The sequence below is a fragment of the Octopus sinensis genome, linkage group LG19, assembly GCF_006345805.1.
Source record: "Octopus sinensis linkage group LG19, ASM634580v1, whole genome shotgun sequence".
Taxonomy (NCBI): Eukaryota; Metazoa; Mollusca; class Cephalopoda; order Octopoda; family Octopodidae; genus Octopus; species Octopus sinensis.
The window spans coordinates 41,043,497-41,060,225 of record NC_043015.1 but is presented as its reverse complement, the minus strand read 5'-3'; the positions used below and the strand labels follow the sequence as shown (position 1 = coordinate 41,060,225).

Here is a 16,729-nt window from a genome sequence, read left to right as displayed (position 1 = left end):
ACCGGTCTCCCCTCTCCACATCACCGATGTTGTCCAAGGGAAAGGCAAGGGCTGATACAGCTTGGCACCTGTGACATCACAACTCATTTCTACAGCTGAGTGGACTGGAGCAACGTGAAATAAAGTGCCTTGCTCAAGAACACAACACGCAGCCCGGTCCAGGATTCGAGCTCACAACCTCACGATCGTTGTATTATTAATAATAATAATAATAATAATAATAATAACATCAGAAAATACCTTAGAAATGAGAATCCAGGTTCGAAATTTCCCCAAGACACCTGATGAAGGCTGGAGGGTATATCAGCCAAAACGTTGTGTTAACAACAAACAAGACGAGGACAAATATCCATCAAATGTAAATAATGTAAATAATTGCAAGTCTTTCATTTAAACTGAATTTAAAGTAATACCATTTTGGTAAGGTAATACCATATTGGTAGGGTACCAATAAATGCTTTATTGCTCTCTTTAGTTTTGGGCTGCAGGCCCAATTAGCCCTTTGCAGGAGCCGGCTTAAAGGTCCACATGGAATGCAGCTTTTAAGCTAGTACATTATAATATCAACCACTTGCCAACGCTTTGAAACAGCTGTAAAGAACATCACGAGTAACATCTCATATAAATGAATTCCTGCCACCAATAGCTGTCCATCATTCTTCACATATACATACAACCATATATATATACATACATACACACACAAATACCTACCTACATAAATAAATACATACATACATAAATAAATACATACATACATAAATACATACATACTGATCCAGACACAATCCTCTGTGTGTGTGTGTGTGTGTGTGTGTGTGGTGTGTGTGTGTGTGTATGTGTTTGTGCATGTGTGTGTACGAGTGTTTAATCAACAGAGGAGACCTATTGAGTCAAGCACGTTAACACCAACATCAAAATGAAAATCAAATGGAAATTGTATTTAAGATACCCGTGCTGGTGACACGTAAAAAGCACCAACCGATCGTGGCCGTTTGCCAGCCTCGCCTGGCCCCTGTGCCGGTGGCACGTAAAAAGCACCGACTACACTCACGGAGTGGTTGGCGTTAGGAAGGGGCATCCAGCCATAGAAACACTGCCAGATCAGACTGGAGCCTGGTGTGGCCTCCTGGCTTCCCAGACCGTGGTCGAACAATCCAACCCATGCCAGCATGGAAAGCAGACGCTAAACGATGATGATGATGATGATGATGATGATACATACATACATATATATTCATTTACAGTTTTCTGTCAAACAATGATTATACTTACTTTATAAATGTGTCCATCAATAAATTCCATACAACCTTCACCTTCAAACAAACCATTTAAATATCTGCCATCATATCTGAAGTATAAGAAATTAAATACATTTTGAAAATATTTTTTTAATAAATTCTTTGTGTTTATCTTCATGTTATTGTTGTTGTTACTGCCTTTGATGTTATATATATTATATATATATATATATATATATATATATATATATATATATATATATATATATATATATATATATATAAAGCACGATTTATTTGCGATCAGACTTGTTCGAAAACTGAGGTTCTATAGTATTTTAAACTGATATTCATTTGTAGTAAAGATTGTTTGCCAGCATAACACGGTAGTCCTGGTTTAGGACGAATGTTGCTCTAATTTAGCCCCAGGAGACATCGTCTCCAGCTGGCTATACGACACAATCTGTGTCCTTATATTTTCGAACATGGGAATCTAGCACCCCCACTCAGCTCAAACAATCTTTACTACAAAGTACTGTTGCTGAATATCTCACGTTGTGAGATTTAAAAATAGTAATTTTGATATTCATTTGTTCTAATCATAAAAGTTCATCTGATTTAAATTAAAGGTCGTATAATTTAAGTCATAGTCGTGTTGGTTTTAATTTGAGATTCATTTGTATCTGTCACCATCAATCCATCTCACTCTCTTATTCACCACAGTCTTTATCATTCTCTCTCTCTCTGTATATGTGGAGGCGCAATGGCCCAGTGGTTAGGGCAGCGGAATCGCGGTCGTAGGATTGCGGTTTCGATTCCCAGACCGGGCGTTGTGAGTGTTTATTGAGCGAAAACACCTAAAGCTCCACGAGGCTCCGGCAGGGGATGGTGGTGATCCCTGCTGTACTCTTTCACCACAACTTTCTCTCTCACTCTTACTTCCTGTTTCTGTTGTACCTGTATTTCAAAGGGCCAGCCTTGTCACTCTCTGTGTCACGCTGAATATCCCCGAGAACTACGTTAAGGGTACACGTGTCTGTGGAGTGCTCAGCCACTTACACGTTAATTTCACGAGCAGGCTGTTCCGTTGATCGGATCAACCGGAACCCTCGTCGTCGTAACCGATGGAGTGCTTCCATCAATCTCTGTATATGTCTTGTCTCCCATGCATTGTTTTCGCATTATTTAAAACTTCATCTTCTAATGTTTACTTTCATTTTATGACAGCTTTCACATACAAGTCCTGTTTTCTGATTGGGTAGAAATGACCAAACTAAACCTCTGTAACATATCTCTCTGTTTACCTCTTTAATTTTTCGTTTTTCTTATGGTAAACTCCCTCAGGCTTCTTTCAGTTTCCGTCGACCAAATCCACTCACAAGGATTTAGTCAGCCCAAGGCTACAGTAGATGACACTTGCCCCAGGTGCCACTCAGTGGGACTGAACCTGAAACCATGTGGTTGGGAAGCAAGTTTATTACCACAATGCCCCAGCCTGTGCTTCTCTCTTTCTCTCTCTCTCTCTCTCTCTCTCTCTCTCTTTCTCTCTCTCTCTCTATATATATATATATATATATATATATATATATATATATATATATATATATATATAGATAGATAGATAGATAGATAGATAGATAGATATATATATATATATATATATATATCATCATCATCTTTGTTTAATGTCTGCTTTCCATGCTGGCATGAGTTGGATGATTTGACTGAGGTCTGGCGAACCAGATAGCTGCACCAGACTCCAATCTGATCTGGCAGAGTTTCTACAGCTGGATGCCCTTCCTAATGCCAACCACTCCAAGAGTGTAGTGGATACTTTTACATGCCACTAGCACGAGGGCCAGTGAGGTGGTACTGGCAACGGCCACGCTCAAATGGTGTTTTTTATGTGCCACCTGCACAGGAGCCAGTCCAGCGGCACTGGCAGCAACTTTGCTTGAATGTTTTTTCACGTACGACTGGCACAAGTGCCAGTAAGGCAACGCTGGTAACGATCATGTTTGAATGGTGCTTTTTACGTGTCACCAGCATGGAAGCCAGTCAGATACTCTGGCAGTGATCACGCTCGGATAGTGCTCTTAGTGCCCCACTGGCACGGGTGCCAGTCATTGAATTTATTCACACACACACACACATTTTGTTTTTGTATCTGGTTTGCAATATTCTTTATGTGAAGCCATGTGTTGAAACAGATTTTGTTGTGTCTAGGGAAAATCATTATGCCAATATATATTATTAACACACACACTGGTTCAATTTCACTCCTTTTTTTATTAGTCAATTGGTTAAATATTCATTGCACTGACAGATGACAGATGAATAAGGTGCTAAGTATGAAAGAGGTAGATCTAGAGAGATGAAGACAGACCTTCGGAAGTGTAACATGAAATAAATGATGCCGTGGTTCAGACCCATCCATCTCGGCAGAATTGAGGCTCTGAAGTAGCTTGCTAACCAACCACATGGTTCCGGGTTCAGTCCCATTGCGTGGCATCTTGGGTAAGTGTCTTCTACCTATAGCCTCGGGCCGATCAATGCCTTGTGAGTGGATTTGGTAGACAGAAACTGAAAGAAGCCTGTCGGATATGTGTATATATATATGTGTGTGTGTTTGTGTGTCTGTGTTTGTCCCCCTAGCCTTGCTTGACAACCGATGCTGGTGTGTTTACGTCCCCGTCACTTAGCGGTTCGGCAAAAGAGAACCGATAGAATAAGTACTGGTCTTACAAAGAATAAGTCCCGGGGTCGAGTTGCTCGATTAAAGGTGGTGCTCCAGCATGGCCACAGTCAAATAACTGAAACAAGTAAAAGAGTAAACTAACCGATTGTTTGTTTAACTTAGTCAAACTGTAGTCGGTCGTGTGTCTTGTTTCCTTGTCAAAGTTTTCTGTTGCTATTTGCAACCTTTTCCAGTGACAAAATCGGTCTGGAAGTGGGGGAGGGGGTATTCATTGAAAAAGGTTGTGAATAGCAAGGAAAGAGCTTTGACCAAAACAAAAAAAAAGAAGCGAAAACAAAACAATTTACTGTTTAACCAAGTTAAACAAACAATTGATTATTTCGTTGGACATTTAGCCAATTAACTAATTACAAACGAGTGTGGAACTGAACCTATGCAGGTGTTAATAATATTGGAACAATGACTCACTCTAGACACACACAAAAAAAAAATATATATATATATATAGATACATACACATACATATATACATACACATACATATACAAATACATATATACATACATACATATATATATATATATGTTTCTTTATTACCCACAAGGAGCTAAACACAGAGGGGACAAACAAAGACAGACAAGAGGATTAAGTCAATTATATCAACCCCAGTGCATAACTGGTATTTAATTTATCGACACCGAAAAGATGAAAGGCAAAGTTGACCTCGGCGGAATTTGAACTCAGAACGTAGCGGCAGACGAAATATCGCTAAGCATTTCGCCTGGCGTGCTAACGTTTCTGCCTTCCATATATATGTGTGTGTGTGTGTGTGTGTGTGTGTGTGTGTTGTGTGTGTGTGTGTGTGTGTATCTATCTATGTATCTGTATATAGTTTTTGCTAGTTTATTTTGTCTCTTTGTCTTCTCTCCTGGTGCTGTATGAACATTTAATGTAGTTTTAGAGTCAAATTTTGGCTGCTATTTCTAGCGTCGTGGTATCTCTCAGATACCCTAAATTATAATTTTAATGCTGGCCACCTGATAGGATCGGTATCTAAATAACGATCTTATCTTTATTTATATAAATTTATATATATAATATAATATATATTATATATATATATTATATATATATATATATAATATATATTATATATATAGCACGACTTATTCGCGATCAGAGTTGTATTTATATATACAGTTATCCCTCGCCCATCGCGGTTTATTATTTAAGCTTACGTCGGTTCCTCCGTTGTGTTCTGCATTCGTAATAAAATAAATATACGCAAATTATAAAAAATAATTTAAAAAATAATATAAAAATAATTTAAAAAATAAAAATAAAAACAGTAGTTTCTACTTTGCGGATTTTCACCTATCGCGGTGTGGTCTTGTAACGGGACACCCGCGATAGTCACCCGCGATAGTTGAGGGACTACCGTACAGCCAAACGCACACACATACACAGTGTAATGCTCATATATATATCGTGTAAAGCGTAATATTCACACACATATATATATATATATATATATATATATATATACATATATACACCGTGTAAACGCTGTGCCTGATGTTCGCTAGCAACGTTTTAAATTACCGATGATGGATCGCTTACGTTTTTATCACGACATTGGTCAATAAGGGGCCTTCGGTGACACAAGAAGTTGTCACTTCCGCTTCTTCTTCCACGGTTTCTGCTGGCTGCGGCGGCTGCGGTTGTGGTTGTGTCTGTGGCGGCTGCGGTTGTTCCGTTTCCTCCACTTCTTCGTTCTCCCAAGAACTCAGCTCCGTTTTTTCTTCCTCGGTAACTAATATTTCGTCCGTTCTTCTCGCCACTTTCTTCCTCGCCATCTCTATCTACCTTTCACTGGAACATGTGTATTTGCTGTGTGTATACCGGTTGCCAAGGCAACGACCTCCTCGGAAAGAGTTGACCGAAAACTCAACATTTGTTCTTTCATTTTTCTTTCTTTACTTTATCGCTTTTGCTTTCGTATATACAAACTGACATAATTTGATATCTACTTCACATTTATTGATATATAATTTCATATTTATATATACTATAATAATAATTATATATATATATGTATATATACACACACATTGCTATATAATTTTATATTTATATATACCATAATAATTATATATATATATACACACACACATATTGATATATAATTTTATATTTATATATACCATAATTATATATTATATATATATATATATATATATATATATATGCACACACATTGATATATAATTTTATATTATATATACCATAATAATTATATATATGTATGCATATATACACACACATTGCTATATAATTTTATATTTATATATACCATAATAATTATATATATGTATGTATATAAATAAAAGAGGCAGGCAACAGGTTGCTTAGCCACATACCGAAAAAATTAGAAATAGCAGTCAAAGACTGTTTATTTCTATTTTCTACAAATGAGGCTCCACATAGGACTCATTGGTAGAAAATAGAAATAAACAGTCTTTGACTGCTATTTCTAATTTTTTCGGTATGTGGCTAAGCAACCTGTTGCCTGCTTCTTTTATTTATATACAATATATACACTGAACTTTATAGAAGTTCCTACCGTTAATGGTTATGTTTACATGCCGAAACCTACCAGTAAATAATTGTTGGTGCTTTTTTAAACCATTAAAGATATTATTTACTCTTATTATATTACTATGTATGTATACACACACACACACACACACACACACATTGATATATAATTTTATATTTATATATACTATAATAATTATATATATATGTATGTATGTATATACACACGCACATATACGTGAGTGTACGTTGTACACGTGTATATATAAATACAGGGTGTGTCCAAAAGTCACCTGACAGTAAATCAAAACCGTTTAATTTAATTCCAAGATTTATTTATGTTTAACCGAATGACTTTAATTAATAAAAGCATCTAAACACGAAACAGTATGAAAATACTTCAAAACCGAAGTCCTTCTTGACCAACACATTTTCCCATTCGACTCAATAAAGAACTATAAATAGTTTTATTCATGGAATTTTGATATACTGTCGGGTTACGTTTGGCCAACCCCGTATATATATATATATATATATATATATATATATATATATATATATATTTATTTTATAGAAGGAGCTTCTACAGGACTAGAACTGTTTCATTCAGATGAAATCTTCAGGAAACCTGAATGAAACAGTTCTAGTCCTGTAGAAGCTCCTTTTATAAAATAAATTACTTTACTCTGCTATGTATTGAGTACCTTATTTACTGTGGTTAACCCCAACTCAACCCGGGACCTACATATATATATATAATTTTATATACATAACGGTTAGTTCTTCGTTACGGTCGAGGGTCACTAATTGTAATTATTGTTCTTAAGGTGTTGGTTGCCAGTGTAACGGTTTTTATTATGATGATATATATAATATATAATATAATGAAATTATTGTATACAGTGCTCAGGTGCACCACAACTTGTCAAAAAGTGCGTGTAAAGTATATATGCATGATATATGTTGGAGTCGGGTATTGTTGATGCTGATGTGCAAGATGAGCGAAGAAACAGTGGTGGAAGTTGTAAAGAAATATTTATTTGCCGTTACTTTGTATATATATATATATATATATATACCCAAAACCACGACGGGTTGGTATGTATAAGTATTTGGGTGGGAGCATAATTATTGCAGCTTTTTTTCAACAAATTTTTATTAAAAAAAAAAACAAGGTACTACTGGCGAACAAGTGGTCTAGGTGCGTGCATCCGCGCTAGCTAGTCGTGACTAGTCGATCCTACAACGACTACGTAGCAAAGTAAATAAAACACAAAATAAATAATTTTTTTTACACAAAGTAAATCATTTTTTGTTAAACAAAGTAAGTAAAACACAAAATAACTCACAAAAACACAAAGTAAGTAGATCGACTAGTCATGACAAGCTTGCGCGAGTGCGCGCACCGGGACCACTGTTCGCTGGTAGTTCCAAAAAACAATAATAATATTTAACAAAAAACATCTTTAAATGACGGTCTGATCGTCTGCCAAGCAAATGGGAGGCAGTAATTGAAGTAGGTGGTGAATATGCTCCAGAATAATCATTTAAAAATGTTTTTGTTACATGTTATTGTTTTTGTTGAGAAAAAGCGGTACTATTTAAGAAGAGTGGTCCCGGTGCGCGCATCCGCGTACTCGCGCTAGCTAGTCGTGACTAGTCGATCCTTACTTTGTGTTTTATTTACTTTGTTTAAAAACATTATTTATTTTGTGTTTTATTTACTTTGCTAGGTAGTCGTTGTAGGATCGGCTAGTCACGACTAGCTAGCGCGAGTGCGCGCACCGGGGGCCACTCTTCTACCAAAAAGCCTCAATAATTATGCACCAACCCAATAGTAAATGGAAAAGCATGCGAGGTAAAAAGAGTGAATTTCGGCCGGTTTGTGTGTACACGTTCTTATTGCAGTAGTAAACCATAGATAGTGATAGAATGATGTTGTGAGAGAAAAGAAATTGAGTTGGTGAAAGTTACAGAGTCTAGGGGAATTAATTGTGTCTCATAATTGGCTGATTGTAACCTTTCTTCCTCTAACCCAGTGGTTTTCAACCTGGGTTCCTCGGAACCTTAGGGTTCCGCAAGAAGTTACAAAACTGCTAGATTCGACAGTAATTTTTAATTCTCCTGTGCAGATATGTGTGCATAAGACTATTAAATTATTGCACAGGGGTTCCTCGAGCCAGTAGAATATTTCCTTGGGGTTCCGCTCCAGCAAAAAGTTTGAAAAGCACTGCTCTAACCGTTTGTCTTTAGTAGCTGCCTGCTTGTGACCATGGCTCTAGTTGGTCTCTGTTCACTAATTTCTTTTATTTGGCACACAGGTCATGACACAGAGGGGACAGCACAAGGAAAAGACAAAAAAACATTTAGGGGCTGGGGTTATACATTAGTTAATTCGTCTAAAAAGCGAATATAATGATCTGTCATTTCTCCTGTTAGACTTTTGGTCTTGGTCAAAGTTTTTCTCACGTGAAGGTTTTTAACCCTGAGTAACCATTTGGCGCAGATCAAAAGGTCTTCTGTGTCTTTACGGACATGACTATGACTGCTCCTCAATGCATACAACTTGGTCATGCTTGTTATAGTGCTGGTGACGAAGTAGTTTGTGTTGTAGTAGTGATAATGATACTGGTAGTTGGGTGGTGGTGGTGTTGATGCTGGTTCTGCTACTTGGTCAAGAGATTTTTAAGAATTTTATCAATTTCAGAAGAACAACAGATAAAGTCTACAAACCATATATTTATTTATAAAAGCATTTTCTTTTTTTCTTCATTTCAGATGATGTCTATTTTCTACAAGACACACACTGCAACCTTGGTTTCCTGACATGAGACACATCATTTCAGATCCTTCTATAACAATAACGAAGAACTCTACAACCCAGTGCAAAGCTGATTTACAGCCTAAACATGTTGAACCACGAGATTAACAACAATGACTCTAGTACATTCCATTTTTACATAATTAGTTTTTTAATTGCTCTGTGCAGTATGTTCATTAAGATGCCACAGATTAAAAACATTCTTCACGCCAAGAAGGCCAAAAGTGTCAGTTTGCGGGCAGTGTTGACCGAGACTTGCGGGTAAGTTGGTCAGCTTTTGTTTGCTCTTTATTTGTTGGTTTGTTTTTCAAGGAATGGTGGAATGGTGGTGGTAATGAGGTAGTGGTCATAATCATCATCATCATGCTAGCATGGGTTGGACGGTTCAACTGGGGTCTGGGAAGCCAGAAGGCTGCATCAGGCCCAGTCTGATCTGGCAATGTTTCTACGGCTGGATGCCCTTCCTAATGTCAACCACTCCGTGAGTGTAGTGGGTGCTTTTTACGTGCCACCGGCCAGATGGCCATGGACGGATGGTGATTTTTACGTGCCACCGGCATGGGGGCCAGGCGAGGCTGGCAACGGCCACGATCGGATGGTGCTTTTTACGTGTGGTAGTGTTAGTGGTGTTGCTGGTGGTGGCACATGTAACGATAATGGTAAGAGGTTGTTGTGATGGCCATGGTGGTGGTGGTTGTATTATTTTTTGGTACAGAGATGGCCAAGGGGTTAAGATGTTTGGTTATATATATATATATATATCATCTTCATGTAACGTCTGTTATTCATGGTGGTTTGAGTTGGACAGTTTGACTGGGCTGGCATACTGGAAGGCTGCACCAGACTCCAGTCTGATTTGACATGGTTTTTTACAGCTGGACACCCTTCCTAATGCTAACCACTCTGAGAGTGTAATGGGTTCTTTTACGTGCCACTGGCATGGGTGCCAATTTGTATGTTACCAGGGTGCGTTTACATGCCACTGGCATGGATGTTGATTTGCGTAACACAGGTATCTGCGATTTTGCTTGGTTTGATGGATCTTCTCCAGCATAATATAATGCCAAAAGTGTCAGTCATTGCCTTCGTGAGGCCCAACACTCAAAAGGAACTCAGTTACTTTGCCTCTGTGAGGCCCAACACTTGAAAAGAACTCAGCCACTTTGCCTTCGTGAGGCCCAATGTTCAAAAGATGTTCTTTATATGCTACCAGCACAGGTGCACTTGGCTTGATGGGTCTTCTCAAGCAAAGCACATCGCCAAAGGTCTCAGTTACCAGTCATTGCCTCTGTAAGGCTCAAAGTTCAAAGATCGTGCTTTACCCCCCTTTTCCCATGTCTTCTTGGGTCTACCCCTAACACAGGTTCTCTCCACAGCTGGAGATTGGTACTTCTTTACACAGCTGTCCTTATCTCTATTCATATATATATATGTGTGTATATATAAAAAAATTTTCAGAATGAGATAAAAATCCAAGGCTGTGAAAGATTTTAGAACATTTATAAATAGGTGTTACAGGTGTTTTAACTGTTCAATAATTAGATTTGTAAATGGTTTTTGATTTATTTGGTTATTTCCATTGATTAATTAATTAATTAATTAATTTTGCTGTTTTACTGTTTATTTTCGTTATCTTTTCTTGACAGCCATTCCATTGTTCTGGTGTACCATTTTGCCATGAGTTACCCCTTCACCAGTTATTCCGAATATATCTTCTTGGTGCCGCAAGGTAAACGAAAAACTATTTTTATTTTTAAAAACTGTTATATCTTTTTTTATATTCTACCATCAGTCATTTTTGATTATAACCTTAATATTGTCCTACAGTAAACATAAATATATTTTAAAACATGGAAGCATATTTTACAACATTAACCCTTCTGCTACCATATTTCTATTGAAATACTACATGTGTTTGAATTACAAAAGAGAAGCTGATCTCCATCTATCTGTCCTTAACAACTTCTGTGTTCAGAGAGGAAAGAAGGGGAAGAGAAAAGGTTGTTGTTGAGAAGGAAATACAACAATGAATGTTTGAAAGATAGATAAGTAGGTAGTGTTGTCCCCTTAGTAACTAACAAGTTTTGATTAAAAACGTGGGAATTTCAATTGCAAGTCTGTCAACACAATGCAACACAGACTTAAAAAAAACACTATGTATGTGTGTGTATATATATATATATATATATATATATATATATATATATATAGGTTATTTTTGTTTGATTGTGCCTTTCAACAGGCTATAATTCAAATACAATTGTGTTTTTTGTTTTTTACAGATTTAATTCTCCTGTGTCTTTTGCTCTACTACAACGATAGATTCGACATGAGAGTTGTAACTGGATTCATGGTGTATCCTTTTGAGCTCATACTTTGATATCATCATCATCGCCATCATCATGACCACCACCACCACTACTTCCACCACTGCCACCAACAACAACAACACTACCACCATCATCATCATCATTGCCATAACCACTTTTCCATACTTGCATGAATCAGACGGATTTTGTTGAGGAAGATTTTATTTTCTACAGCTAGACTCCTTTTGCTGACACCAACCCTTAGCTGTTTCTCAGCAAGGTAACATTACCCCATGGCCAGATATGTTTTTCATGGAAAACAGGAAATGAATGACCCCCATTTATGATGACGGTGTTGTTTGCTTAAAGTTATCATCAAACGTCATGTGATGTCATGGACAAGGAGGTATACACAGTCCAGAGCTTCAGTAAAAGATGCTGTATTGTGGGACGGAACCTGTAACCACTAGGTCAGGGAGTAAAAGGTGGCAAGCTGGTAGAATCATTCCTCCTTGTTTTTCTCTGTGTCCCTTTCTGTAGAAGAGCGTAGGCTCGAAACGTAAAAGACTTCTTGTATTCCTGAGCGTTAAACTAATACATCTGTTTGTTTTGTACACCACCTGTCTTCATCTTGTTTTTTCCATAAACTCTCCCTATATATATATACATATATATGAGTGAGTAGACAAATGAAAGAATAGCACTCAACACATTTATTGAGAGTTACATATATAGATCAAAACAGTTTGATTCAAACTCCTTGGTACTCTGAGTTTCAAGTGTGATGCTAATCTTTAGCCATTGGGGATCGATTGAAAAGAAGATCGTCACTTCATCTGCCTTCTCTACTCCCATTGCACAAAGCATTTATTGACAACATCTTAATTTATTACTGAATAAATTTATGTTCCTTAACAGTACTGACAGCTATTTCTTCAGCTGCATTTTCTTAGCTTCTGGAGTTATATCGAATGCTGTATTAAAAGTCGCAATTGTGAGTATTGTATCTTCTTCCTTGATCCCTGTCTGTCTGTCTGTCTCTCTCTCTCACTCCCTTTCAATCTCCTTTATTTTTTTATTTACACTTTTGTTACTCTTTTCCTTGTTTCAGTCAGTTGACTGTGGCCATGCTGGAGCAACGCCTTTAGTCAAAGAAATCGACCCAGGTCTTATTCTTTGCAAGCCTAGTACTTACTCTGTCGGTCTCTTTTGCCGAACTGCTAAGTTATGGGGACATAAACACACTAACATCGGTTGTCAGGCGATGGTGGAGGGGCAAACACAGACACACAAATACATGCATAATATACATATGATGGGCTCATCATCATCATCATTTAACATCCGCTTTCCATGCTAGCATGGGTTGGATGATTTTGAATGAGGGCCAGCGAACCAGATGGCTGCACCAGGCTCCAATCTTGATCTGGCAGAGTTTCTACAGCTGGATGCCTATCCTAATGCCAACCATTCCAAGAGTGTAGTGGGTGCTTTTTACGTGCCACCGGCATGGGAGCCAGTCAGGCGGTACTGGCAACAACCTCGCTCGAATCTTTTTACACATGCCACCGACACAGGTGCCAGTAAGGCGACATTGGTAACGATCATGCTCGAATGAAGAATTTTGTAAAATGGCTTTGTCATTATTAAGTTGATGTTTAGAATATAAATGACACAGAATTTTAAAGGAAGGCTTTAATCACTGGATTGATACACACAGCACCGGCCATCGGCTGTGTCATGGTCCCCCTCTTTATTGCCATCACTACATAACGTCCCTCATATCTTCTGCACACCCCATGCCTGTCACTGCCTCGTGTCCTGCCCCACCTTACCATCTTTCCATGACCACCATTGCAACCACCTGTAATACTACCTCAATACAAATGTGTCTACCTACCTGTCTACTTCAAACAGATTTTGGCCACACCCATATCTCTCTTCAGTAAATCCCTTCAGATCTATTCCTTGCACCAGTCCAAAGACGTCGGTCAGTTAAGCCTCACCACCTGGTTTGCAACGACGGTTTGTTCAACAGGTAAATTGACTTTCTGGCATTTAACATTTTTTCTAAAAAAAGTTGTTTTCTTAGATTCTAATCCATCATAACCACCATCAACATCATCATCAACATTATTATTTGGATTGAGACAACTGGGCGCTAACGATTCAGTATGGCTGACTGGACATTCAACCTGTTTTGGTGCTAGAGGCACACACACACACACATGTACAGATAGACAGAGTGAGAGAGAGAGAAAGAAAAGGAGAGAGACATTACAGTTTATTAGTTGAACATGACTGACATAACCACTTTTCTTCTCTCTAAACATAAAGAGAAATGGACTCTCACATGTAGACAGACAGACAGGGGGAGAGAATGGCAGAAACATTAACACATCGGATATGAAATAAGTCAGTTGAATCAGCAATGCCAGACGGGTGGCGCCAAAATAGCTGTCCCAAAAACATACTCATTATTATTTCTATTGTTCAAATTCCACAGAGGCTGACTTTGCTTTTCATCCTTTTCAGGGTCAATAAATTAAGTACCAGTTCTCCTGTTGCTCCGTTCCGAGTTCAAATTCCACCGAGGTCAACTTTGCCTTTCATCCTTCCAGGGGGTTGATAAAATAAGTAACAGCTGAATACTAGGGTCGATGTTATTGACTCATCCCCATGAGATGCCCTTGTGGAAAAAATTTTGAAATAATAATAATAATAATTATCATTATTATTATTAAGGTGGTAGGCTGGCAGAATTGTTGCTATGCTGGGCAAACTTAGCTTTTTATCCCTTCAGAGTTGATAAAATAAGTACCAGTTGAGTACTGGGGTCAATGTAATTAATTGACTTACCTCCCCACCTCAAAATTTCTGGCATTGTGCCTTTAGTAGAAAGAATTATTATTGTTATTATTATTAAGGTGTTAACACGCCGGGCAAAATGCTTAGGGGAATTTTGTCTGTGCTTCCTCATCTCCTCCCCCAAAATTGCTGTCCTTGTGGCAAAATTTGAAACCATTATTATTATTATTATTGAATATTATTATTATTGCATATTATTATTATCATTATTACTACTATTATTTTTATTATTATTACTATTATTATTGCATATTATTATCATTATTACTATTATTATTATTATTATTAATTATTATTGCATATGATTATTACTTTTATTATGATTGCATATGATTATTGTTATTATTATTACTATTATTATTATTATTATTGCATATGCGTATTATTATTATTTGAAACTATTATTATTTTTAATATTATTATTAACATTTTTCCTTTGTTTGCATAGCTCGTCTTTTAACCTCATTCCATGAAACTGGAGACCATGCAGTATCCATCAACTTCCTCTGCAGCATTCTGCTAAATCTTGTCATAATGGCACAAATAGTTTACTACAACCGGGTCAACAGGAAGGAGAAACTACCATGAGGTAAAAAAAAAAACAACAAAAAACTGCTTAGAAAAAAAGAGAAAGAAAATGAATGGAAGTCTTTCTGAAGTCTTGCTTCTTCCCTTCCGGTAATCTCTATTCTAACAATATTTATTACTTGAGGAATGGATGATAAATACAAGCAGCTGCTGAAGTTCTAATCAGATATGGTCCCGCAGACATATGCAAATTAATATCTCCATGAGAAAAGAAGTTCTCTTAAATGCTTTATATAAAAAAAATATATTGACTTACTTCTAACGCACACAATAAATTATAATTTTGTATTATATATAATGTTTGTATGTATATAATATTATATATAATGTTTGTATGTGGCGCAGGAGTGGCTGTGTGGTAAGTAGCTTGTTTACCAACCACATGGTTCCGGGTTCAGTCCCACTGCGTGGCACCTTGGGCAAGTGTCTTCTACTATAGCCTCGGGCCGACCAAAGCCTTGTGAGTGGATTTGGTAGACGGAAACTGAAAGAAGCCCGTCGTATATATATATATTATATATATATATATATATATATATATTATATATATATATATATATATATATAATATATATATATATATATATATATATATATACATACATAGGCATAGGAGTGGCTGTGTGGTAAGTAGCTTGTTTACCAACCACATGGTTCCGGGTTCAGTCCCACTGCGTGGCACCCAGGGCAAGTGTCTTCTGCTATAGCCTTGGTCTGACCAAAGCCTTGTGAGTGGATTTGGTAGACGGAAACTGAAAGAAGCCTGTCGTATATATGTGTACGTGTATGTTTGTCCTCTCAACATCGCTTGACCGATGCTGGTGTGTTTATGTCCCCGTCACTTAGCGGTTCGGCAACAGAGACCGATAGAATAAGTACTGGGCTTACAAAAGAATAAGTCCCGGGGTCGAGTTGCTCGATTAAAGGTGCTGCTCCAGCATGGCCACAGTCAAATGACTGAAACAAGTAAAAGAGTAAAGAGTAGTACATGTATGGACATGTGTATGTATGTCTGTATGCATCATGTGTCTCTATGTTTTTTATCAGGACAGTGAATGCTGAATTTTTTTTGTCCTTGATCTGGCCACAGTCTGTTGACTGAAACCATAGGCACGCTTCCTCTTGTCTCTTCCATTTATTCTAACCAAAAATATTTCAACATTTTTTATTTCTATTTTTTTCCTCAAGGATTGTCTTTGGTCGGTCTGAGGCTGTTGTAGAAGACACTTGCCCAAGGTATCACACAGTGGGACTGAACCCGGAACCATGTGGTTGGTAAGCAAGCTACTTACAACACAGCCATTCCTGCGTATATATATATATATATATATATATATATTTCAATATTTCACTAAAGTATATATCTCTTTACTACCCACAAGGGGCTAAACATAGAGGGGACAAACAAGGACAGACAAAGGGATTAAGTCGATTACACCGACCCTAGTGCGAAACTGGTACTTTATTTATCGATCCTAAAAGGATGAAAAGCAAAGTCTACGTCGGCGGAATTTGAACTCAGAACGTAACGGCAGACGAAATACTGCTAAGCATTTCGCCCGGCGTGCTAACGTTTCTGCCAGCACGCCGCCTTTGTATACTTTCA

General features: G+C 37.4%; 2 protein-coding genes across 3 annotated transcripts in view; one reads left to right on the top strand and one right to left on the bottom strand.

Annotated features, from left to right (window-relative positions):
* The window catches only part of LOC115222179 (radial spoke head 10 homolog B-like), a 76,097-nt gene extending 70,192 nt beyond the window's left edge, over positions 1-5,905 (bottom strand). Inside the window, exons 1-2 of one of the 2 annotated variants that reach the window (XM_036511335.1) lie at positions 5,560-5,905; positions 1,276-1,351 (exon numbers count right to left, since the gene is read on the bottom strand). In XM_036511335.1, the coding sequence (XP_036367228.1) occupies positions 1,276-1,351; positions 5,560-5,795 (312 nt within the window). In that variant the 5' untranslated portion in view covers positions 5,796-5,905. The remainder of the gene's footprint in view (positions 1-1,275; positions 1,352-5,559) is intronic. The other variant, XM_036511336.1, reaches the window with a different exon arrangement.
* Positions 5,611-15,381, top strand: LOC115222180 (mannose-P-dolichol utilization defect 1 protein homolog). Its single transcript, XM_029792326.2, has 7 exons — positions 5,611-5,748; positions 9,316-9,619; positions 11,005-11,087; positions 11,641-11,713; positions 12,595-12,661; positions 13,585-13,705; positions 14,984-15,381. Exons 2-7 carry the CDS (start codon positions 9,447-9,449, stop codon positions 15,121-15,123), a joined length of 657 nt encoding a protein of 218 aa, XP_029648186.1. The 5' UTR covers positions 5,611-5,748; positions 9,316-9,446; the 3' UTR covers positions 15,124-15,381.
* The last annotated feature ends 1,348 nt before the right edge of the window (positions 15,382-16,729 follow it).

Excerpts from the sequence above, each read along its gene's own strand:
- LOC115222180 (XM_029792326.2), top strand. The coding sequence starts at position 9,447 with ATGTTGAACCACGAGATTAACAACAATGACTCTAGTACATTCCATTTT. Across the intron at positions 9,620-11,004 it reads GTGTTGACCGAGACTTGCGG|CCATTCCATTGTTCTGGTGT; the intron begins GTAAGTTGGTCA and ends TTTTCTTGACAG. Across the intron at positions 11,088-11,640 it reads TATCTTCTTGGTGCCGCAAG|ATTTAATTCTCCTGTGTCTT; the intron begins GTAAACGAAAAA and ends TGTTTTTTACAG.